At 35.4% G+C, this 27455-nt stretch overlaps 1 protein-coding gene across 1 annotated transcript in view; it reads right to left on the reverse strand.

Moving 5' to 3' along the window:
- The window catches only part of DLG2 (discs large MAGUK scaffold protein 2), a 1459931-nt gene that overhangs the window by 182876 nt on the left and 1249600 nt on the right, over positions 1 to 27455 (reverse strand). Inside the window, exon 9 of the mRNA XM_023532491.1 lies at positions 6408 to 6532. Coding sequence (XP_023388259.1) covers positions 6408 to 6532 — 125 coding nt within the window. The remainder of the gene's footprint in view (positions 1 to 6407; positions 6533 to 27455) is intronic.

The raw sequence follows: 27455 nt of genomic DNA on the forward strand, positions 1-27455 counted from the left end.
GGCTCTCTCCCTCACTTCAGCTCAGACTCACATCTCCAGCCATCAGATGTAATAACACATCTCAGGAGGTCCCTGTCTCTGCTGTCCCTCCCCTTGGGGGACTGGTTTCTTCCCTACTTTTGACTGCTTTTTGTCTTTTTTTTCTGACTGTTTTTTGACTCTTGCTTCAAGGTGGATGAAGGGCTGAGACTAGCCATGAAGCCTGATCAGTATTTCTGACGTTTAGAGTTTGGTAGTACTGGCAGAGGCCCCAATGGACAAGCCAGTCTACAGCCCACCCATAAATAAATTTCAGGATCCAGAATTCCATAGTGTCCACATTAGATTTTTTTTTTTATTGCTGTGTGACAAATTACCACAAATTTAAGAGTTTAAAACAACATATATTTGTTATCTCAGAGTTCCATTGAGTTGGGAGTCTGAGCCCAACTTAGTGGAGTCTTCTATTCTGGGGCCCACAAGGCTACAGTGGAGGTGTCACCTGGACCACATTTCTTTTGGAAGCTTGGGCTCCTCTTCCAAGCATATGTGACTATTGAAAGAATTCAGGTGTATGACTGACATCTCCTATCATGCTAGCTGTGCAAAGGAGACTACTCTTAGCTTCTACAGGTTGCCCTCATTTCCTTGCCATGTGGCCCTTTCCATAGGTCTTCTCACAGTATAGAAGTTGACTTAGTCCAGGCCAGCAAGACAATCTTTTTGTGCCTTTAAAGTACTCACTGGATTAGGTCAGGCCAAGATAGTCAAATGATTAGGGACCTCAATTACATTTGTGAAATCTCTTTTGCCATATATAGTAATATTATCATAGGAGTGATATGGCATCATAGCCCTAGGTCTTGTTCACACTTAAGGGGAAGGAATTATATAGGGATGTGGGTCACTGGGGATCATCTTATATTCTGTACACCATAGGTATTCATTCCTGGCTTTCATAGACTTGGAGCTCAAGTTCAACATTCAGTTAAATGGCTGGCTCTGCAGGCTGAGTTGTATTGAGGGCCTATGAATTTTATACAACTACTTTATATTCGCTATTATTTAATTTAATCCTTATCACAGCTTCCTGAGATATATGCTCCTATATCCAATTTACTATTAAGAGAATTAGAGCACAGAATGTTTACAAAGAGGCCCAAGGGCACATAGCTAGAAAGCAGAACTTGAAACTTGGGTGTTCTGACTCCAGATAGTATGTTCTTTTTCTTATATCAATATTCTGGAGCAACCACTGAGACCTGAGCTCAGTTTGGGGCCTGACCTAATTAGAGAGAAAGTCAACTCTCTGTCTGCAGTATAACTTCAAACTTAAAGATATAAATGGTGAAGCCAGACTGCCTGGGTTCAAATTTTGGCTCCAACATTTACAGCAGTACCATCTTGTTTAAATTATTTAATCTTCCAGTTCTTCAATTTTCTTACCTTAAAAATGAGGGTAATAAAAGTATAAATGTCATCAAGTTGTTGTATACTTAAAATGAATTAATGCAAGAAAAGTACTTGGCACTCTGAAGCACTACATCGGTTATTATTATTATTGATCTGATTATTATATTTCCACTAATGTAGAGACCAGAATACTACTCTCCTTGGAGCAGCTCCATCACTTTTCTGGGCTTTAACTTATTCTGAAAATTTTAGTATTATTTAATTGTTAAAAATATAATTTATCATGGAAAGGATACATTTGAAATTTTTAAGGTCCCTAACTCAGAAGAAAAACCAAAGAATTTGTCAAGTAAAAAAAAAAAAAAAAACCACTATGTTTAATTTGTGGGCTTGTTTTTTAAGTGAATAAAAATTCAGTTGACTGCATTATAAACTTGAGGATAGAAATATAGAACCCTTCTTAGTACCATACCTATTTTTAAATGAGCTTTACTCTCATGTTATGACCAAGAGATAAAGGGATGCAAATGGATATGAATGGGAAACTTAGGGAAAGATATGGAGGATAACAGGAGACTGAACAAAGTAGAAGGGGTGAGAGGAAAGAGAATAGGACAGCAGAGAGAAAAAGAGAAACAGAGGCAAGAGGAGAAGAAAGATGACTGAGAAGTAGAGAGGGCAGGTAAGGAAAAGGGGAAAACATTGCTAAAATTTATTGAGTACCTACTATCTGCCTGACAGGACTTGGGTTATTTCACTGAATCCTCAGAACGACTCAATGACGTAGTACTATTCTCATCATTTTACAGATGAGACAATAGCGACTAAAAGAGTTTAACTTTTTCAAGACCAATTATGTTAGTATACAGACATTAGAAATTATTTATTTCCAGAGCTGATTGTAATGTGCTACTCTGTCTGTAAGAACTAATGGTGAGATATAAATTATTCCTCACAGCTTGTTGGTCTAGCTGCAAAAAGAGTTCCTGTCACACTGAGAAAAGACTCCTTAGGTGGACATGGGTGGTAGTGCCTCTTAACACTACCTTAGAATGTTAAATACTTGGGTCACGACATTGGGATCCTAGATAAAGCAGAACCCCAAATAATTTATGCCTCAGGTTAAGTCACTCTTCTGAGCCTCAGTTTCCTGATCTTTAAATTGTATGATTTGAATTAGATAAATTGCCAATTCTAAAACATCTATACTTAATATCATGCTGCCATTTTTTCTTTTTTTGTTTTCCTTCCTTCCTTCTTTCTTTCCTTCTTTCCTTCCTTCCTTCCTTCCTTCCTTCCTTCCTTCCTTCCTTCCTTCCTTCCTTCCTTCCTTCCTTCCTTCCTTCCTTCCTTCCTTCCTCCCTTCCTTCCTTTCTCTCTCTCTCTTTCTTTCTTTCTCTTTTTTCCTCTCTTTCTCTTTTTTATTAAATTTATCAGCATAACATTGGCTAGTAAAATCATATAAGTTTAAGTGTACAATTCAATAACACAGCATCTGTATATCGCATTTGGGTGTTCACCACCCAAAGTTAAATTTCTTTCCATCAACATATATTTGTGACAAATTTATGTTGTCACATGAAGAGATGATCAGTATCACTATACTGATCATCTCTTCATGATGATCCCCTCCCCACCCCTCCCCACCCCTTCCCTCTGGTAACCACTAGATTGTTGTCCGTATCCATGAGTCTCTGTTTGTCATGTTTCTTTGTTGCTTTCAGTATTACATCCAACATATGAATGAAATCATATGGTTCTCAACTTTTGCTGTCTAATTTATTTTGATTAGCATGATAATCTCAAGATTCATCCATGTTGTCACCAGTGGCAGTATTTCATCTTTCTAATGGCTGGGTAACATTCTACTGTATATATGTACCAGATCTTCTTTATCTAATCATCTATTGGAGGAAATTTGGTTGTTTCCATGTCTCGGCCACTGTAAACAATGCTGCTGTGAACATCGGGGTACATATATCTTTACAAATAAATGTTCTCAAATTTTTGGGGTAAATACCCAAAAGAGGGATTCTTAGGTCATATGGTAATTCTATTCTTAATTTTTTTGAGGAAACTCCACACTGTTTTAGATAGTGGCTGTCCCAACTTACATTTCTGCCAGTAGTGTATAAGGGTTCCTTTTCCCCCCAGACCTCTCCAACACTTGGTATTACTTGTTCTGCTGATGGTAGCCATTCTAACAGGTATGAGGTGGTATCTTATTGTGATTTTGATTTGTATTTTGGTATCTTATTGTGATTTTGATTTGTATTTTCCTTTTCTTCAATAGCTTGTGAAGTTGAGCATCTTTCATATATCTATTGCCTATTTGTATGTCTTCTTGGGAGAAGTATCTGTTCATATTTTCAACTGATTGTTATTTTTATACTCTTAGATGTTCCCAAGCTATTCAAGTTTATGGCAGAAAGCAGTAGGGTGGGAAGCAATTTCAGCAATAGTAGCAAGGATCTGTCAAAATGAAGTGGAAACCCAACCAATAGCTGTCTTCACACAGGCAAAAGTCTGTAATGTAAACTGGGAGTAGGTATATTTGTTTGTTTCAGTTAGGACCAGTATTCAGAGTTTTTCAGGTTGTTCATTGCACAACCTTGGGAGGCAATATACGTACACATAGTCATAGGTCATGATGGGAAGCCAAAACAAAGACCAATAGGTAATGGTCAGAATAAAGAAAACCATGGCTCGATAGAAAATAACAAATTCTGTAATGTTTAGAGTTTCCCCTTAATATTATGAAAACTTTACCTGTGGGAATTTTTTGGCAGAGATATAGGGGATTCTACTATTGAATAAGAGTTTAGAGAGTACATAAGTGACATTTGGGATTAGTTTTTGAATGTATTCAAAGCTAGCTGGTGATCTTCTTAAAGTCTTTAAATCTGAATATCCTTACGGCCATAATAATAGTATATAGAAGCTTGTGTGTCTGTGTTTATCTATATTTGTTTTTACATCTCTATACCTACTTATTCTCTCTCTCTCTCTCTCTCTCTTTCTCTCTCTCTCTCTCTCTCTCTCTCTCTTATCTATCTTCAATCTATCTATCTATCTATCTAATCTATCCTCTATCATCCATCTATCTATCATCTAGCTATCAATCTATCATCTATTTATTTATCTTAGCACAATGCCCCACACATACAAAAAGCTCAGTAAATGTAAGCTATCATTATGTTTGCTCTTTTTACAACTATGGAATGATGCTTCCAACACAGCAGAACTTACTTTTACCTTTGCAGACTTACTATTGCCACCTGTACTTGCAGGCAAAGGGTGGTGGCATTTTCAGAGATGCTGCTTTTTATTCTAATTGTAGGGTAAGCACATAATATAAAGTCTGTTCTACCTCAAGCTTTAAGTCAGAATTTGGCTAAGAGATGGAAATTGTCTTACTTCGAGGTAGAGAGTAGTAGGAAACAATGATGGTGGCCCACCAATTTCTGAATTATCCTCTAACACCTCTATTTTACACTTTTAGAAATGAAGCCTCTCCAGTATCCGCCATGAACAAGCCTAAGTTTGCACAATGGCTCATAGAATTACACAGCATCTATTTCAAATCATTCATTCTGTAGCATGTATATTTCCTCACTCAGAAACTAATTTTGTCAATTCAGCTTGAAAGTTCTATTGTCAAAAAGCATGTGTTTCCTGAGGGAGTGTCACTCATTTCTTTTCTTGTTGTTAGGAGATACAGATGAACCTGAAAAAAAATTGTGATTCTCCTCCACAAGCTGCAATGATGCAGCTGCCAAAAGTAATCACTGCACCAGAACAATTGGGTAGGGAACAAAACTGTCCTTGGCTGCTTTATAATAAAAACAGTAAATTAGCTTATTTATGACTGATAAAAAAACAGAGTAAGGAAAGCCTATGAAGCTTACATTTTGGCTAATTAGGTCATACTCCTCAGGGTGGCTCCATACAAGCTAAAGTTATAGTTACCTGCAGGACACAATATCCTCCTTCCCTCTACTCATTAATTTACCCTCTCTTTCTTCTTATCATTTTATGCACTCATCCATTCAAAACCTCATTCATTAATTCAGAAAGAATTTATTGATGCACTTCTATATATAACTGCTTGGTCTGAGAGGATTTACAATATAGTAGAGGCACTAAAATTTGCTAATATTACTTAAAATATATTATTTTTGTATACATGTTTTTCTTCCCAGAGAAGTCTCTAGTAATTGTTCCAATGCACAATGTCTTTTAGATAGTGTTTTGATCTCTGATAGAATTTTATATAATTTGCAAATTGCGCCATGGGGTGATTCACACTCCCCACCCACCCTCAAATCTTTAGTTCTTTAAAGAAAGGGGCCCTGACTCAAGCAGCAACTACTCTGCCCTGAGAAGTTTATGGTTCCACCCTGTTCACCTACTTAATCTAGCCCTGAGGTCTTCGGCCAAGTTTGTTTCCCACTTCATTAAGACACCTGTTCTTTCTCCCTCTGAGTTCTCATTCATATTTGCAGGGTTAGCAAAATCTTATTATTTAAGACCTAGAATGGAGTCTTCCTGTGGAATTATATTTTAGGTGTTGTTTAAACTTCTACTTTAAGCCCTTATAAATGTTTGCTGAATTTGTAAATACAAACAGTGTCTATAACATTGCATCATTTGCTACTATTACTTAAATATATTATTTTTCTATACATTTTATTATTTGCTCATCAACTCATAAGATTCTTCTTTCCAATTAGACTGAAGAAGGCTCGATGAAACAAAAGATATATCTGCATTCCCTCCTCACAGTGCCTGGCCTGTTGTTGAATGTGGTAGCCATCAACGAGTACAAATAAAATACTGTTTGAAACCCAATAAATAATAAGAGATCTGCAAAGTCATTGCAGAAAGCTTGCTTTGACAGCCTTCTCTTTCAAGTGCAGAACTTTTGTAGAATTATTATTCTTCAAAGTTACAAACGTGTTTCATTGATGTGGCAGGTTTACTTTCCAAATAATTCTAACATTTCCAATCTTTACCTGAGTCTGCCATCCTCTGCTGCAGCACCTCCTGGTATAATCTTCGTAATAAATATGCCAGGGTCATCTCCAATATGGGGATTATCTGTCCCTCCAGCAATACTGAATCCCAGGCCAGAATTCCCCTGTAGAAATAATAAGTAGACATTAAATGATGTGGCTGTCACCCAAACCTAGTTCCCTTTGCATTCTGCATTATCATTTTACTACTCAAATGGAAATCAGGTGATAACAGCCTTGTATGCAAAGCTATAAAGTGCTCTATCAGCAGACAAAGGAAGGTCAGGGAGTTTGTTCCTGTGCTGCAAGAATTCAAGGGACCTTAAGTTTTTGCTTATTCAAAGGGCCTTACATTTTTGCTTTTAAGAAATGCTTCCTTTATACAGCAATTAAAATGATAATTGTAAAGTAGGAAATAAAAGCTTACTTACTAATTAAAAAATACAAAAAAGTCATTAGTGTCAATTAAAAAAAAAATACATACCAAAAAGAACAGAAGGAAACAGTAACATAAAAAATATTTGATTTGTCAGAGTAGTAACATTTGGGTGTTTTTATTTTATTTTTAGTATTGATCTAATATTGCCTATCCATCGATTAAATGTATTCCTATGTAACAAAGTACTTTTGACTTCAGAAGTCAGGGTCCCTTCTAGAGTCATAATAAATGTGAGATACTTTTCAGTAATAAACAGGTTTTAATTTGCAGTGGATATAGAAAAGGAATGTTACTGATGCAGCATGTAAATTTGAATGGTTTATATTCTAATAAAGCTTTCATAATTACTCTTGCAAATTATAGTTATTGACATCTAAGGTACATATAGCCTTTTGAAATTTGCATGTAAAACAATTAAAAGTCTCCCCCAAGTTCACAAACTCCATCTTTTTTAACATATTTCTTATTTACATATTATCTTAATCTCCATCTCCACAGCTACATTATATTTCCATATTATGTTTTGATTTTTTTTCCAGCATCTGCATTATATTTTGTTTCCATGCAGCTAGGTAGTCTTTATAAGTATTCATTTTAAGTGACTAAGTAATACTTAATCAAGGTCATATACTATCATTTATTTGAACAGTCCCCTGTCACTGGATATTTAATTTCTCTATATACTCTTATGACGAATACAGCTTACTAAATTGATGATCACTTGATTAAGTTCTGCTCTTGGGCAAAAAGAGATGATGACTAAGAACTTAGTAGTTAATGCAGAGAAATTAATTAAAGCATTCAATTAGTCAAAAAAGTTCAATGTCAAGATAAGGTCAGCTATAACTTGACAGTTATATACCACTTCAAATGTCAAACAATTTTGTTTAGCAATTTTTATTGGATTAATAAAACTCTAAATTCTAGAGGGGTGTTTTCACAATTGTACATTTATGGTGAAAAGTTCAAATTAATAAATCAATGGTGAAAGGTTTAAATTAATAATTAAACCATGGCAACTAATATCCCATACCTTTTTACTTCTAACATCTCTCAAATTTTGTTTGTTCTTTGAAAAATTCTAATGCTCATTGAACAGAGATATTACCTAGTAGCAGTCATGTAATCATGGTTTTAATATGTATTAAGCACCAGCTCTGTGCCAGGCTCTAGACCAAGCCCTGGAGTTATAACAGTGATATGTCATTTTATGAGGCATATGAAGGGGAAGTACAGAGTGCAGGAGTAGGTAACAGGAGAACCAAACATAGGGGCTTTTCCAGAAGGTGAATAGCAGTTATCTTTAAGGGGGTCAAGGTGAGAGTTGGAAATGGGGAGAGATTGTTCCAGGCAAGGGGAAGAACATATGTAAAATTTCTTAGGTGAGAAAAGGTATGTCAGGTCCAAAAAAAAAAAACAAAAAAAAAAACCCCCAAAAACAGACCATAGGGCTGGAATGAAGAAAGCAAGGAGAGAATTAGATGAGATGAATCTTTATCATGAGGTTTTTCAGAGAGGAGTTTAAATAAATTCATTTTTGTTTTTAATTATCTATTGACACTAGATGATTGTATCAGTATTGGATGAGTTTTTCCTATGTGACTGTACTAAAAACTAAAGCTACAGGGGTGATTTCTGCCTTCACAGAATTCAAGGGAGAACAGACAAGGCAGTGATAGCCTGGTACCTGGTGGTTTTCATTATATAACCTCAACTACATTGTCATATAGATAATCACCAAGACAACATTTAGGTAACTTATGAGACAATTTCTCTAAGATCTAGAGATTTTACAAGAAAAAGATGGGAAGATGAGTCTCTCCAATGCAATTTGGGTCTAACTTCAAGTAAATCAATTAGAGTGTATTGGTATTACTAGAGTTGGCACCTCAGGGATAAAAATTTCTTGATTAATGGGGGTAGGGAAGGAGGCAAGCAGAGACTGGGAGATACTCAAATGCTTTCTCCTAACAATATTAATATTTTTGGAGAGAGCACTCAAAACTTAGTCATTTGACAAAGATATTCATGATCTAGCTCTTAACCTATTACTTTTATCTCCAGTTTTATACTTTTACCCCCAAGGACACTGAACTGAACTGCTGGCTCTTTCCTGCATAGTCCATACTGTAACTTGTCTCTTGGCTTTTACTCATGCTGTTTTCTCCACCAGAAACTTCCCATCTTCCCCTTGACTGGCCCATTTCTTCCCACTTTTTAAGATAAGGCTCAGATGGCATCTGTTGTAAGAAATATTAAATGATCACCCCAACTCCTCTTCTCTGGGTAAATCACTCTTCTTTGAATTTTTGTAGATTTCTATGCTTATCTATGTCATGCACTGTGTTATTTTGAAGTTATATGTTTATGAGTCTATCTTTCCTTCAAACTGAGCTTGCAGAACGCAGGAACCGTGTTTATCTTTTTTTTTTTTTTCTTGGTGCCTGGTTTGGCACATAGTATCTTTCAACAAATATTTGATGAATGAATGAACAGACAAATCAACTTATGGGGGATATTCAAGCCCTAAAGGGAAGAGTAAGAAAGGATATAATAAAAGTCTACAGTGTGTTAAGAAATATAATGTAGAAGTAAAAGCTATTTTGTTTTCTTATGGCTATAAGAATAAAAATAGAAAGCTTAGGTTTTCAAATTGTGGCTTAGGTGAAGAATGAATGATGAGATAAGGCTGTCCAAATTGAGCTATTTTAAAAGGTAGAGGGGACTCTTCCCTCAATGAGCATCTGGCTAGTCACTGGACATGAGCGATCCAGTGTCTATTGAGAAGTTAAACTGGATGACTTTAAAGGATTCTTCTGGTTCTCTGTTTAGATTTGTAGGAAACTGCTTTTCCCAACAGAAAAAAAAAAAAAAAAGGAATGCTTTAGGAATTTTTACAGGGGGAAGTGGATTACTGTTGTATTTTAAAGTCATTCTATGAATCGATCAGTCTTTAAAATAACGGTTTTGATGACAATGTAGCAACATTTAACCATTGTTTTTAGAATTGCTGGAGAATATGGTGGCTATGGCATTTACTAATATACATCCCCCCACCATCAAATATACTCTGAAGAAAAGAATAAATGAATCAAAGAGTCCACAATGAAAAGAGGTAGGTAGAGATAGACTGAAACTGGGGCTGTGTTTCTGGTCCCATGGATTCCAAAAAGCATTATGTGTAATTAAAACCAGTCTGCCAGCTGGGCCTGGCCACTCACCATGGTTCTTTAGAGGAGGTTCATCTGAATTCAGCTAAGGAAATTATTTAAAGCGCTTTCCCAAATCCCTTATTGTTATCTTTCAGTCTTCCTTTTTAGGTCTTTGCTACCAGCCAGCAGCATTCAATGGAGAGAGGGACAGATAAAAAGCAACAGTGAAATTATTGCCTGCTGTTCCCCATGGCTGAATCACTCCAGTCCCCTGACAATCATCTTACAGCCAGCCAGCTGCAGGGGCAGACCCCTGAACATCTCTCCTCTGAGCAACAATCTCTCCATGTGAACAGGCAGACCCCTGGCTGACACCCTTAGATCCTGAAAATTGTGACTAATTAACCAAATGTTGATACTTGACCCAGTTGATGGAAAATGTGAGGTGCCATGCTGGTGAGGGCAGGCCTGTACAGAGTTCTGGGTGGGCTGTTATTCCCTTGCAGCTGGGCAGATTCCATGACTGATGAATGTGGCTGGCATGGGCCATTCTTTCTCCTAGTTCGCAGTCCTCCACAGTTGCTGACTCTCACCCGGGAACACAAGTCCACTTCCCAGCCAAATTGTACTTCCCTTTTATGCACTACACTACATCCCTCTCAGAAAAAGAATCAGCAAAAAGGAAAGACACTTTGCCATTTAATTGATGGTTGTAAATATAAATACAACATCCTCAAAAAAGTTCCTTTTTCATTAAAAATTTGCTCTCCAAAAGAAAATCACCCCCAAATGGGGTTACAAATAAGAAGAGGAAAATAAAATAAAGTGATATTATAATCATATGCATTTACAGAACATTCTATTGACAAAGAATTTCTTTGATTTTTAGATGCTATGTTACTAATTTAAAATAGTGTTTAATATAGAAATTCATTTCTAGAAATTTATCCTAAAGAAATAATCAGAGATGTGTGCAAAGATCTGTGTCCAAAGCATTGTTGCAGTATTATATTTCTATTATTAAAAACAAAACAAAAAACAACTCACGACTTGAAACAGTTCTCGATCTAGAAATAAGAGATGCCTGTTTTCACTTAAGCACAACTTTTAGGAGCTGCATTTAAAATGTCCACAGTTTGCTATATTAAATTGTATTTTTCTAGAAGCTGCTGAGTAGAGAAGCCATCAGGAAATCTGCATTTGGAAATTTGTAACTGTTGGTTTGGTATCATAGGATCGTAGTGTTAATAATTTATAGTAAAGTGTTTTAAGGGAATGGGGAACTGGAGAGAGAGCAGTTTCAACAAACAGGGGGGAAGAGAATGACAGATTACAGTAGGCCAAATAACTCTTAAGAAGTAAAGGGCAATCTAGTAAAGGCAGATTGCTGTTTTTGTGAAAGAGTTTTGTTCTTAGGAGAGATTAATGGTAGTGTCCAATGAGAAGGAGACAGAACAGAGAAAAGATTTTAGAGGATGGAGGGTAGGGGCTCAAGCATGTCTGGGCTAAAGGGAAGAAGCCCTTGGAAAGTAAGATTGAAGGTACAGAAGAGATGGAGAGTGTACAGGAAGCAAAATCCTAAAGGAAGAGTGAGAATAGTACCTACTCCCATTCTTTGAGTCCTACCATAGGTACTGGTTAAATACATGTGTTAAGTATAGACACATGAAGGAATACAATAGTATTATGAGATGAAAGATCTTTAGGAAATAGAATACAATATAGGGTTTAAATTATAATCACTTTGTAATATACACGTATAGAAAAAATTTGGAAGTATTTCTCCACTAACACATTATTAGTAGTTATCAATAGAAATCAGATTTATAGATCTTTTTTTACTTTTGTCAACTTGAGTGAATCCATCTTTAAATTTTCCTTATATCTTACTATAAACGCATACATAAGTATTATACTTGTAAAAGTTGTCTAACAAAAAAAGAAATAAAAGGTGGTTTTTTGAGAGCATACCTTAGGTAGGGAGAGGAATACCCTTTTATTTGAAATGAAAATGACCAAATTCCCATAAATAAAGTTAAATTGTTATCTCAAGGTAGAGGAGAAGGAAGCTGAAAGAGTTCTTGACTGACAACATGTCTTTGCTTTATACATTTAGATGTCAGGACATCAGAAGGAAAAATCTAGAATAAATTTGGAAACTTAAGTAAAGCAGTAAAGGGTTAGAATTACAACTGTGAGGTGAGAGACAGGTTGAGATCTGTAAGGGTCAGCTGAGCAGCACGGAGGTGGGACATGGTCAGTGTGATTATGGGATCTTCTCCCATAAACTTAGTCACCCTGAACAATGAAAATGAAAGATTTGGTGGCTCTGGGGCTGAGGTGTGAAAATCAAATGTAGTTGACTTTCAACAGAATTAGTAATATAAATCAGAAAAAACAGAAAAGGAAGAGGACAAATGAGGATGATTGTAGGGTGGAAGAACAGAAGTGGATAGAAAGACTGAGACCATAACAAAGTCAAAGTATAGATTTATGAAAGACAGGGAATAGAAGAGCGGGCAGCAGGCTGTGGACATTGTGGTATTTCAGGGTTCAAGATTTCAGAGATGAAGAAGCACTCACTGATAGCCATGTGAGTGTAATAAAAGTCATAGGAGTATATTAAAGTAATGATCAAATCATAGTGCTTTGTTGCTAACACTAAACTTTCCTTGGAAGATAGAGACAGAAAAATTGGAGAAGAAGAAAAAAGGGCCAAAAATGTTCAGCGAAAGTAAAGAAAGACCTAGAGTAGAGGTGAAAGGGGGGTATGATGTGAGGCAGCATTGCAGTTAAGAGAGTTCCAGGTAGAGGAACATGATGTACCAAGCCCTAAAAAGAAGAAAGTGCTTGACCTGTTCAAAAAACTGAAACGAGAGCAGAACAGCTATAGAGTGACAAGGAAAGGAAGGGAGAAATGAGGTTAGCTAGAGTAGCAGGGGTGAGACACTTGGGGCCAGTAATACACCATAAAGGTTTAGCGTCATGAAGATTTCAAACAGGGAAGTAACATGATCTGATTTTAAGATTACACTTGCTGCTGTTTAAAAAGTTATTGGAGAGAGCCAAAGCGGGGGACAGAGAGACCAGCTGAAGCAGTCCAGGTCAGAAATTGATGGCAGCTGGTAGGCTGGTAGCAGTGGGGATAGAGAGATTTGAGACATGATTTTGAGGTAGAATTGACAGAACTTATTCAAGGTTGGAATGTGCGAGGAAAACAGAAAAATCAAAGACTATGCATAGCTGGACAGGGCCGCCACATATGATATGGAGAAGACTGTGATGCAGGTAAGAAAACCAGTTTGGGAGAAATAAATCAAGAATGCAGTTTGGATCCTTTCAAGTTTGAGAAATCTGTCAGTGTCAATGAAGTGGCAGAAAACTGAGATCTTGAGAAAGAATACTGACAATATTAAACACTCATTGAGTGCTTCCTGTAGGCCAGGCACAGTGCTAGATCTTGAGAATAGTTAAGATACTGGAATGACAGTAGGTGAGTAATTGAAGAAATATTAGGAATAGATGTCAGGCAGTTATTTCTTTTAAGCCTCACAACAAATTTTTGAGGGTATATGTAAACATTTTCTCAATGTCAGAGCTAGGAGTTTGGTTTCTATGGATAAACTAGGTTTTCTTATTAAGAAATAACATGATAAACGTGATATGTTAGCATGATTAATTCAAGAATAGTGCTCATGCTAAATTAATACTAGGATGAGTGGAATGAGTCAGAAAGCAAGGAAAGTAATTTGAGATCAACTATAATATTGAGCTGTGAATTCTTAAGATCTGATTTAGGATGTTGTCAATGATGCTCCAACTATAAAATTTCCAGGGAACATCTATCTTGTTCCCTGCAACAGTATTTAACTGAAATGTCACTAGAACTTAATATAAATTTGTCAACAGTTCCCAATATAGTATCAACTTGATCATTTTTCCAATGTGAGTTGGTAATAATGGAGACTCTCTCTTACGACCTCATTACATCTTCTATTTACATTCACATCTCTGCTTGTATTCTCTGAGAACTTCCTGGCATACGAAAGATTAAAATGACATCTGTTTAGAATAGTTTGGGTATATAGAAAATAAGGCAGAAATGGGGAAGTTCACGAATCAGTCAGTTACCACATAAGAAGCCTTATGGTCATCTTTGACTCCTCCCTGCCCATCAGTCCTTACATTTTATTAAACATTATGTCCTGTTGATTCTACCCATAAAATATCTTCCAAATTCATCTAGCTACTTTAAACTTCTATTACCACTACCCCAACTTAGAACTTCATTGCTTTTCCTTGTTGTTCATTTGGCTTCCAGGCCTGACTAACTTCACTCTAACCTTATGGTGGAATGAGCTCAAAATAATGGATCTCAAACTCATATGCTATGAAGGCAGACAAGACACATAGGAGAGTGAAGTGGGCCCAGGAGAGCAAGAGTGTGATTAGACAGTAAATGGTCTTCGTATTGGGAATAAAATAAGGAGAAGTGGGGGCTGATTATATATCTCTCCTAAAGAAATCAAGTGCTATTCAGGTCTTATGGATGGTGGATGCTCTAGAACGGGAGCCTAATGTTGAAAGATTGTCACCCTCCTCCATCTGAGAGAAGTCAAGAATCAAATTTTCTTAAGTAAAATATCAATTTTTAAATGTTGGAAAATTATATATGCTCTTAATCAATTATGCTGCCTATACCTGGCAGTTTGTGAGGCATATTCCATGGCTGCCAAACAGGTCAACATTGTGAGGACTAAAGAAAATATATTTGCAAGCCAGAGATACTATCTAAGGGTCACCATGTTGTAAACTGCTCACTATTCAACTAACTTGTACTTTGTTTTGTGTAGCCTTATATACCCTTTGGCTGCAAGTAAAAAACAAACAAATAAACAAAAAACTCCAGACCCAGCACAGGAGCTCATTTTTCCCTTCATTTTTCTCTATATTACTTGGTGCCTAGTTCACAAGCTTATTATTGCACAATTATAACATATTGTACTTGTTTGCATGTTTATCTTCTTTATTCTAGTGTAAGCATCAATCTCAAGCATCAAAACTGAGTTATTTATTTTCTATGCCAGAATCATGTTGAACCTATATGTGAAAAGAACTCAATAAACTCTTGCTTGAACTGAACTGAACTGCTCCCTCTGCCTGGAATGCTTCTTCTCTCCTTCTCTTGTCAAATTCCTATTCAAACATCAAAATTCACCTCAAATACTACCTGCAATGTTTTCTCCAACTGCTTCAGGCAGAAGAGACAGCCCTTTTCTCTATGATTCCACACAACTTCATTCATAATGTGACTAAGACCACAAAGTTATTTGTATATGTGTATCTCTTCCTCTAGATTTTTAGTATCTGGAGGGAAGAGGTCACACTATATTTATTTGCCACTGTATTTCTAGCTCTCAGTCTAATTCTTGATGACAGCAATGCTTAGTTAACATTTGTTGGATTAAACTAAACTGAACAATATTTAAAATAATTTATGTTAACGAGCTAACAAGGAAAGGTAGATGAAGGGACCTATCAGAGGTGATTTGGTTTAATGTCAGAGGGCTAAAGTTTGAATCATCTAATTAATTCTTCATTTATTTATTTGACTATCTACTATGTACTCAAAATTGTATCAAATTCTGTGAACAAAGGAAAATAAAAGATGTAGTCCTTTTTGTCAAGGAGCTTATAGCCTAATTGGGGAGATGTGCCATATACACAGAAACAGTGTAGGCGTGGCATAATATTTTAAATTTATCTTTGGCTCTTTCTTTCCCTGGGCCCTCTCATCCATCATCTGCCAAGTTCTGTTGATTCTATCTCTTGGGTATCTCTTGTTTTTATCCTTTTCTTTCTATTCCCACTGCCTTTATTCTAGATAATTTCCTCATTTCCTATTGCCCAGGATATTGCAAAATGCCAACATCTGAGAATGATCACTTTATACACCATTTCTTTTGATTCATTGGGTTTCACAAGTATAATATTCCCATTTTCTCTCAAATCAGCAATTTATATCTTCTTTTCTATTCCAAATCTTTGAAAACCACAAACTGTTGAACAAAACAATCTTATTCTTTTCACTCTTTACTGAACCATGAGGATTTTTTAAAAGGCTGATTCCTAGACTTTTAAAAAAATTTCTGGCAGTGTACACTTATTCTTTCTTTCTACTATTTCTTGGCAGTACTGTAGGTGCTCACTTGCTACAACTACAAACTTAAGTCTCTTAAAAATAACTCTCTTTTGAAATAGTAACTTGAGAATAACCAATTGTGACCCTGACACAACAATCCATACCCCTACCTCTACCAATCTTGACGAGGCCAAGAGGGATGGAAATGGGCATTTGTTATCAGCTATTAGGTGTCACTCTCTTGAAATGAATTAAGCAAGCTCTGGAATCATTCCCACTTTGTTTAGATCCTACCTCTACCATATCCTGGCCTGTGACCTGAACAATTCTCTTAAGTTCTCTAAACTATAGTTTCTTTATCTGAAAAAAAGGAAATAATAATAGTTTGGTTGGTTATAAACTAGCAGTAGTCAAAGCATCTTCAAGATCAAAGGTATTTTCATAATAATAGGATGTTATTTGTCTTTCTCACTGTGTTTACCTTTGCATGGATGGTGCTAAAGCAATGGTGGATAAAACTGTTGGTGCTTTAGCATAAATGTCAAGACAGTGACATCAAAATGCACTCGTATTTACTGAATTTTTCAGTAAACGTAACATTCACAATGGAAAAAAAAGTCAGTTTCACTTAATATCTTTGATGAAGCAGTGAAAATTATTGATTTCATAAAATCGAAATCTTTGAGTCCATAATATTCTATGTGATGAAATGAGAGGTATGCCTCAAGCACTTCTGTATATCGCATATGTTTTCTCAAGAAAAAAAAAAAATTTGTGTAATCGAGTTGCAAGTGAAACTATCCACATTTTCATTGAGTGCCATTTTTACTTGAAAGAATGACTGATATACCAACTAAGATTATACAGTCTTGAGTATTTGACAACCTAAGAGTTAGTAAAGTGAGTTTGTTTGTTCAAGAAAGGAATTGATGGTATTTGTTGAAAATTGTAAAATTTGAGTTTTCAATCCAACATTAGAATTTGGAAAACCTTGCATCTACCACCATGTACATAAGAGTTTCCTAATTCTTCCCAACTTTTCTGATGGTATGGGTAGTAATATTGAGAAATTGGAATTTTTGATGTTGCATAATGAAATATGTCAACATTTGGATAATCTACATAACTCGGAGAATCAATATTTTCCTACTAGCCAATACATATTACAAACCCATGCATGAATAAAGGTTCATTTAAAGTGTAAGATAGATGAATGAATTTTAGCGTAACCTAGTACAAAAAGTTCACTGATGTGATTTCAGATTCCTCAATGCAGCTAATCTGTAAAAAAGAACCATTTGTCAAGTTTTAGTGTAACATTAAAGAGGAATAGCCACAATTACCTGAAAAGGCTATAAAAATATTTTGCCTTTCTCCGTTCATAGATCTGTGAAAGAGCCACATTTTCCTCATTCACTTTGACTAAAAGATCATGTACAACAGAGTAAACACAGATGAAGAGACTCTAGATGTACTATATTAATCTAGACATAGAAAAGATTTGAAAAATGTAAAACAATGTCAGTATTCTTGCTAACCTTTTAGTTTTGGAAAATATAGTTAAGTCTTATAAAAAGTTACTTATTAGTATGTAATGAATTAATTGTTATTTACAAATTAATAAAATTTTTTAAGTTTCAGTTTTAATTTCTAATATGATACATATTGATAGATAAAATGCATATAAAGAGTACAGAGCTCCTCAGTAAAAAAAGAGTCCTGAGACCAAAATGTTTAAGAACTGCTTCTGGAAATACTCTATAATTCTCATAAAGCACTTAACATGGTACACTGTAAGGACACGATAAATGCTGATAAGCCTATTGTACACCCAGTGCTTAATAAGTGCTATCCCGTATTATAGCTTCCTGAAACCACCCTTGATTCTCATCCATTTGTCTTAGTTTAAAAGAGAACCTAAGGAGCTGAGGCAACAGAATGCTTGAGGAAGGGAAGGAAGAGGTAGGTCTATCACTGTTTAATACTTACCAGGTTAATAATATGATTTACCACCTCAGAACATAAAATAAAGGACTAGCTCCTAAAGCAAAAGGATTTTCAACATGAAGTGCTTTTCGGCAGCAGCACTGAGAATTTAAAAGCATGTATAGGCTACCTGTTTAAAAACTGGAGCGCAAGCTCCTCTGTGCCTAGTGTGGCTTCACATTCTTCCAGCAAGCAAAGCATTAGACAAAGGCTACTTAAAGCTCTGCTGAATCTATAGCAAACATTTTTATTCTATTCAACATATACATGGACCACTGGCACTGGGAAAAATGTCGAAGCCCTTTTAATTTAATTTTATTTTTAAGGCAATGTCATTTGCAGAGTCTGTGTCCTTTACAAAAACAAAAACAAAAACAAAAACACACAAAAAAAACCCATATATAATTATCAGAGCTATGTTGAGATCAACATTTTTTGGGGTCTAGAGTCTAAACTCACCTCAGCCACGTTGTCACTGGTCTCAAAATCTGTTCATTGGTATTCAACAACCCTAACTTCACAGTGCTAGACCCAGGAAACAGAAATATGTTCTGGGAGCAAATGGACTCCACGTTCCCTCGCAGGCATATGCTGGGAGAAGGGAGGTGAAGGTAGGAAAAGGCAAGCTGCATGTATTCCATTCCCCTTGAGGTGCCTTTGCTTTGTTTGCAACCCTAAGAATTTGGGTTAATATCTAAATCCTATAGTTTTTGTAGGGGGCAAAATTTTTTAAGTCACAAATATCTATTTCCTCTTTGAGTTCCACTTTTACTCTCCTCCATCGCTTCAGTCATCAAGTTCCTATTATGGTCTTCTAACCATAGAGGTTCAAGTTCAAGTTTATTTCTGCCTTGAGTGCTTTGTGTTTGCTTTTATATTTACTGCCAGGAGTTTTGTACCCTTGTTATTCTTCAGAAGTCAGCTTAAGTGTTATCATCTCAAAGGAGCCTGCCCTGACTCACCACCACTCTACATCACTCCCTATTTGTCCACTTGTCATTTTCTTCATATCACTTATCATCATCTGAACTTATTTTATTGGCTTATTTTGTTGTTGTTGTTGTCTGACTCTCTCACTGCAGGGACTCTTCTGTCATGTTCATCACTGTACCGTATTCCCAGTTCCTAGAACAGCACCAGGCACATACATAAGCATTCAAAAAAAATTTGTTAAACAATCAACAAAACAAACAGGCAACCAAACGAATGGAAGATGATATTTGTAAACAATATGTCCGATAAGAGGCTAATATATAAACTATATAAAGAACTCAAGAACAAAAAAACAAACAATCCAATAAAAAAAATGAGCAGAAGACCTGAAAAGACATTTTTCCCAAGCAGACATACAAATAGCCAAAAGACGTATGAAAAGATGATCAACTTCACTAGTTATTAGGGAAATGCAAATCAAAACCACAAGGAGACACCAGTGCACATCTGTTAGAATGGCTATTATCTACAAGACAAATAATAACAAGTGTTGGAGAGGTTGTAGGGAAAAAAAGAACCCTCATACACTGCTATGGGAATGTAAATTGGTACAGCTACTATGGAAAACAGTAAGAAGATTCCTCAAAAAATTGAGAATAGAATTACTATGTGACCTAGCAATTTTTCTTCTGGGTATCTACACAAAAGTTTTGAAAAAATGTATCCATGAAGACATATATACCCCTATGTTTATTGCATCAGTATTTATAGTAGCCAAGATGTAGAAACAACCTAAGTGCCCTGTGTCAGATTATTGGGTAAACAAGCCTTAAGAAAGCCATAAGAAAGAATGAAATACTGCCATTTCCTGACAGCATGGATGGATCTTGAGTATCGAGCTAAGCAAAATAAGTCATATGGAAAAGAAGAATCATATGATTCATTCATATGTGGGATATAAAACAGAAAGTGACAAATAAACAAACAAAAGAAACAAATTCATAGATGCAAACAACAGTATGGTAGTTACCAGAGGGGAAAGGGGAAAGGGGAAGGAAAAAAAGATAAAGGGGGTCAAATACATGGTGACGGAAGGAGACTAGACTTTGAGTGGTGAGCACACAGAATAACATACAGATGATGTATTATAGAATTGCACATGTAAACCTGTATAATGTTATTAACCAATGTCACCCCAATAAATTTAATGAAAAGAGAGAAATATGTATTTAAGAAATGAATGACTCCTTCAATCAATGAGACACTATAATATAGTGAAAAGAGTAAAAGTTTGGAGCTGACAGATCTGACTTTGAAGCCTCATTTTATTAATTAATTGTGTGACCTTGTGCTAGTTTCTTAACTTCTCTGGATCTTATTTTTATCATTTTAAAGAAGTGATTGTTAGACTATTGAAAAAAATGTTTTCATATGTAAAAGCATCTAATATTGTTTGACACATAAAAGGTACTCAATAAAAATTACATCTCTCTCCCACTTAATTTGAATACATACTATGTACATGATATTAATGCTTAAGGCTCTGGTATCACAGAACTTACAATCTTGTGAGGAAGCAGAATATATACATATGCCAAATAGATGCCAGAGGGAGAAAATAAACATTCATTGGCTCCCTATTGCCTAGATAATAAAATCTAAATTTATTTAGCATAACATTTATGGCACTTCATGATCAGGTTCCACCTTGATTTTCTACCCTCATTTCCTGCTGGCGTTTTCCACCTAGGGGTCACCCTAACCAACTCTACCACTCACTTTTCTATGTATATATATAAGCCTTATAAACCTTGCAGCTTTGCTCACATACTTTCCCTCTCCTTCTATTTGAATTCTGCCTATCCAGGGCCTGGAGTAACCATCATTTGCTTGGGGAAGTCTCACTTCATCTCACACCAACCCAATCCTCACAATTGGAAGCAATTGTCCCTCCTCCAAGGTACCAGAGAAGATGGTTACACCTTTTCTTAGGCACTTCCCACTTCCTATCTTGTCTTGGTGTATATGTGTATTTTCATTATCTCTTAGCCTAATCTTCGAGAACATGAAGTCAGCAATTGTTTCTGATTTATCTTCGTCAAGCCCCAAACCTTGTGTGCATCACAGGTATCCCCAAAATAGAGAGAGTGAGATGAATAACTGAATGAATTTGAAATGAATGCAAAGAAACTTAATGGGATACTCAGTTCTTCACCTGGGTCTTTCATCTTAAGACTGTGCTCTTTCAACTAGGTTGGGTCTACTTTATTTCACACTATTATAGATTAGGAATTGAGAATGCTTTTTATGTTATGTGCCAGTTCTAACAAACTATGCAAACTTCTGGGAGTACTGAGCTGAAAAGGATCTTGAGGTGGTGCCTATGCTGAAGTGGAAAAGTCTGTACCATGCAATTTAGCACGACACAACCACATATTACCTTTTATTGGCCAGCTTGTTTTATAATTCTGACTTTTCTTAATACATTATTATTTTTTTAATCAGAGCTCCCTGAGAACCAAGTCAATCTTTAACTCTTCTTTCATGATCTAACTCTTACAAAGTACTAAACAAATGGGTGTCCTTAGCTATTGAATAATGTTTACCTTCTTTGCTCATCACACAAAAGCCTTTCTTGAGCTACACCTTCTTTCCTCATATCCCATCTTCCTCTATTCTTCCTCTCTATTCCTTTTTATAACCTCCCAAACACAATTATGTCATTTACATCTTCATGGCTTCTACTCCCAATTTTCTAAACTCAGCCCAAGAATCATCTGTCTTGCAATGCTTGAACACCTACTGGGTTTAGATGATCTTTCTTTGTGCTCCCATAGTACACCGATCTTGCTTCTGCTGCCATAGTTATCACAATACATTATAAAGATTAAATATATAGATAAGGGACTATGTTCATTTTACTTATGAACACATAGTAAATAGGCAGTAAGTATTTGCTGAATAAATGAATGAATGAGAGCTTTATTTTCATTGATCATTACTATGTTAAGCATTTCATGGGTTTTATCTTAATTATTTCTTAAAATAGATATTTAAATATCTGCTTCTTTCTACTTATTCTTGTTTCTACCAATTACAAAAGACTAAGCAGTTCACCTTTTGAAGAAAAAAAAAACTTTTTCAGTCTCCTGTGGTATCATGAGGTGCACAATAGTTTGACCAATAGAAGCCTCCTGAAGGAACTATTTCACCCCCATGGTTTCCCTAACTCCCTAATCATGGGCAGAATCCAGACTTTAAAAGAAAACGAGGCTTGACATCTACTTCATATTCCTCTTAGAGTCTTCTCTCATCTATTAAAATTCTGCCTAATCATTTTTCTCTAAAAAGCTCATATTTTTATATGAGGTTTGACTAAGGATTTAAGAACACAATCTAAAACATTTAATTCTCAGCATCAACTCTAGAATACATCTACATCTGAATGTAAAGTAAATAAACTGAATCGGAGTGTACCAGAAAGGAAAATATTTCTTTTGGAAGATACTTAACCAGAATATAAAAATCTCTTCAGTTCTTTACTTATCCTTTACAAGCAGAAGCAGAAATATGGAGTATTTACTTCTATTCCGCGGTGGAAATAAATTTTATTTTTATGATTCAGGCAACAAAAAGATATTTCCCATTCACTTCTTTGATTTCCTAAAATAGCTTTCAGAGACTGAAGTCCAAGAGTAAGTAGAGCTGACAAAAAATGTTGATCTACCATTTTACTTCAGGTGGGTTAATCATTCTTATTAAGGAATTAATGTGACTTGCCATATTCTGCCACTTTCAATCTTTTATGTATACACCTCAAAAGAACAATGTGTTTTTAAAGTCCTCTCATACCTGCCACATCACAATAAATGAACCAACTTTTAGAATATTGGCTTTAACCTCAAGCGAATTATACAATGATGCTTCCTTGAAAGGTTTTGTGCACGAAGCTCCTTCTCTCCCAGAAGATACACCTACCAGATGGCAAAAGTGACAATCTCAGAAAAAAATGAAAGCTGATTTGAAAACAGCAGCTTTTTTAGAAGGTCAAGGTACAAATCTCTGGTGGCAAAGCACAGCACAACATTTTAGAGACAGAACCTTATTACCTATATTGCCATTTCATAGCACTTAATGTTGGATGGGTATTACAACTAAAGGTATATTGCTCTCTCATCCTAGGATGAGGCCAAAGATTCTAATTACCGTGGCAAAGCAGGGATGGATTAGATCATATGCAGATAGGGTTTTAGAATGCTACCACCAAATTCATGTATGTATATGTGAATTTGTATATGTATATATACATTTCACAAAAATATCATATATATTATATACTCATATATATAATATACACACATACATACATTAACCACAATGAAGTATAATCTCAGGGATACATATTAAGGCATAACACATTTAAATACCATTTTGAGATACAGAACCTTCCTCTAAAAGGCACTGGTGGAGTTTCTAACACAGGTGAAACATTTTTACATAACCATTTCTCATGGCAGGCATGGACAGTTTTCATTTTGAAAGTCAGAGTGTCCAGGACAACATCTAGATAAAGAAAAGATTCTCAGTTGTAGGCTAGAACATTCTTTCAATCTTCCATTTATCCAATTATTTATTCATTTAAAAATATTGAACTTTTACTAAAAATCAGGATTGTATTTGGTGTTTAATTGATTGTTATACCTAGGATTAAATCAAGAAACATTAAAGAAGTTATGTAGAAAAAAGTTTTTTTTTTCAAAGATATGCCTCATTTCTACCTAATTTTTACCTAGTTCATAAAAGTTTACACATTAAGTTTAATAAAAGAGAATAAATGTCTAAGCTTTCACTTCTTAAAAAGATGCTTAGGAATAGTACATGAATCTCTCTATATTTTTCTTAAAAAATTTTATTAGCTCACCTTTAGACCTTACTTAGAACCTAAAAAAAACCCAACAATTTCTTGAAAAGTGTGGGTGTGTTTATGGACAAATCCAAGTGCCATGAAAGAAAAGAGACTTCATCTGGTATCAAATGCCTCCTACTGACTTTGTACTGGAACATTTGTTTCCTTTTGTGAGTAGGAATAGGCAGCATAATTTCCACTAACTGCTTTTCTTCAGCTGGAAGGGGAGGACTAGGAAGAGAACTGGCTTGATGCCTGAACTCATTTCAATTTCAATTCACCTAAAGACAAAAGAAAACATTGCCCAGTCTTTGGCTGAGGTGGATTCTTTTTCATTCCTTGAAAAAGTAAATAGTTCGCAAATGTGCCCAATGTCTACAGGCTTATTTGACAATATGTCTCCTATTTGTAAACTATAAAAGATGGCCGCTGCACAGAAATTTCACTGTTAAAAGATCTTCACATATCACTACGTAACTTGAAAATAAGTAAACCGAGTATTCTGAGATGATAAAGGGGTGGGCACTTCAATCACTCAAGAAAGATGCTAAATTTGTATAACCATTCATTTCTTTGAACTCTAAGTGGTGGTGGGGAGGGAAGATATAAATTATTTGATTATGCGACTGGGGATATTGAAGTAGTAATTTAACATTCATTCTTTTAAAGAAGTTCCTCATAATGGCTTTGAGAAAGATTTGTACCAGTATCTCTATATGAAAGATAAGGAAAGAAAGGCACAGTTAAATTAAGTGGTGATCTAGACAAACTCAGATGACAGGTTTGCTATAAAAATAAGTAAGGATGCTGGATGATAGACACTGTGCCTTAAACCATTTGTGCTCCAAAGATAAAATATGTTTCTTTCATTAATAATTAATCAAAGAATCAATACTGAATGGCTCAGCAGTTTGCACTCAATCAGCAAGTTTTTGTTATGGCTTGTCATCACAATAGAACTAAGAACATAAAAAGGAAGTTTAGATAGTCATGCTACACAGATGTTGATGTAAAGTTTTTGAGCTGTGTTTAAAAGGACAGCATATAACCTTAAATTAGTATTCAGTGCCTGGTCTGCCAAATAACTACACCTTTGCATTTGGTCACTATGTGCGTGGTGCTAGTGGTTAGTTGAGGATGTGAAAATATAAATGCACATGAAAACAATGAATTCCAATTTATCAGCATTCCTCTAGTTTCTTATGTCTTTCTTATAATCCATCCAAACTCTTATTTGTTCATTCATTTATTCACTTATTCACTCACGTATTTAACAAATATTTATTGAGCATCTACTCTTTGGCAATGTGTGACATGCTAGATGTACAGGGTAAACTAAACTGGCAGGTCCTGACTTCATGAGGTCCTCATTAACCAAAGAAAAATTTATGGATGAAAAGAATTCACAGCTATAGGTTAAGCTACTTAACCTCTCTGAGTCTCGGCATCCTACTCTATAAAATGGAATTAATAATATGTTCCTTGCAGGGTTATTGTGTTCCTGTCTTGTTTATAGTTGTATATGCCTAGTTACTTGGCATATAGTGGCACTATGTGTTCATTACAGAGTCAACGATGCATCGGAGAGTGACTATACAGATCACTTAAATAGGAAGTACACACTAAATGGTAGCTAATATGAAGAATAGTAAGTTTCTCCTCCCTCTTTGTAGCCACCATTGTAGATATCAGCAGTAAATGTGACAGCATTTATTTGTCCGGCCTCTCGATTTTCCCCCTTACTTATTTTTAAAGACCATTTGTAGAAATGTTTATACTACATTTTTAAATGTTGCTGATAGTCAAAGTAGAGCTTGTTACCCCCATTTTCCAAGTGAAGATGTAGAAACTAAGAGAAATTGGCTTATCCAAACTAAAATAGATAATCAATAGTGAAAGTAACTCTTAAGCCCAGATTTTCCTTATTGGCAGCTCGGTAAACTAAGAACATGTGAGGAGAGGACGTTGCAATGCCCTGTAAGCTAGAGACGCATCAACCAATTGATGAGCAGGGATATCTCAGCTTACTGAGATTTTTGCTACTAATCTTGTCCATGTAGTCATATGACTTATGAGTTCACAATTCAAATTACACTGTACATCAGACACTTTAATTTGAACTTCCATGATACTAGGGCAAATAAGAAAAGGTTTCAAGGCTGTATAGTGGGAGATGTTGACTCATTTTAAGCACATTATTAGGGGCTTAAAAAGTATTTGTAACTATGAAAAAATACTGTTATTTTCACCAAAGCAATTCTTAGATGGATTAAAATGAAGCAGCATTAATCCTAAACTAAATTGGGGATATCTCATAATCTTATGGGAGAGACAGAGACCAAACATATAGTACTGTATATGCACTCACACATGTTAATTAATAAGGAGAAAACAATTTAAGGAGAGAGAAAGAATTATGGTTTTAAAGTCTAGGCACTTTTAAAAAGGTCTATTTAAAAAGAGACAGTAATAGAAGAAAGGAAATAAAAAGTTGGAGGAAAAAAACTAATATTTGTTTAGGTAAGACTATAGGTCACAAACTGTGCTAGGTTCTCTCTGTAACGAAGAGTATATTTTGGTGTCAGACTTCTATGGCACTTGGCTTCTTTTTAAATGTGTCATTGATAAGATATTTATTTTTTCCTGAGTCTGTTTTAACATGTGTAATGGGTATAATAGTACCTATCTCACAGAGTTGTTGTGAGGATTAAAAATAGTTAAAATACATAAAGCATCTGCAATAGGCACTTTATAATGTGTATGTAATAAATTATATTTTATTTGTATTAAGAATTTTATACACTCAGTAAAAGGAACACTGCCTTGAGTTGTCAGATCTTGGCATAAGATAGTCTTATATCACATATTTTCTTCATAACACACGAGAGTAAAAGTCAATTTGAAGTCCTGTCTGTGTTACACTTGAGAGTCATATTATAGGATCACTTGTAATCCCTCAGCAGCCCTGGCTCCTATAGAGCTCAACCCTGGAATCATGCCATGAGACCTCTCTTACAAAGGAAGCCTTTCAGTGAGTTTCATCCTGTGTCTGGGGTATACTATGGACCTTGCTTACACTCAATCCAACTCTGCAGTTCAGATGACCCAGTGTGAATGTTGGCCTCCTACTTCAGAAGGATTGAGTGCAGTCAGGGCTCTAAAATATATTATTTTACCAATCTCTAAAGCACTTCTCTTTCCTGAAATAGAGTCCTCAGAGGCAACCAGGTGAATAAAGAGAGAGGCTATTTTTTGCATCTTAGATCTCTCCTTGCTACTACTATGAACACTCCATAAACAGGCTTACTTACCACATCATTAGATATATGAGAAATTATTTTCTAAAGTTAAGGCATGCATTCTGATTAGTATAAAACTGAGTTTCACAAAGTGGTATTGAAAATGTATTCTACTCACTAAAAAGTAAGCAAGACACTGCCTATCAGTATGTTTTGTGAGTCATGAATAAAAAAATAAATTGTTTTAGAAT

This window comes from Pteropus vampyrus, unplaced genomic scaffold, assembly GCF_000151845.1.
Source record: "Pteropus vampyrus isolate Shadow unplaced genomic scaffold, Pvam_2.0 Scaffold84, whole genome shotgun sequence".
NCBI classification, from domain to species: Eukaryota; Metazoa; Chordata; class Mammalia; order Chiroptera; family Pteropodidae; genus Pteropus; species Pteropus vampyrus.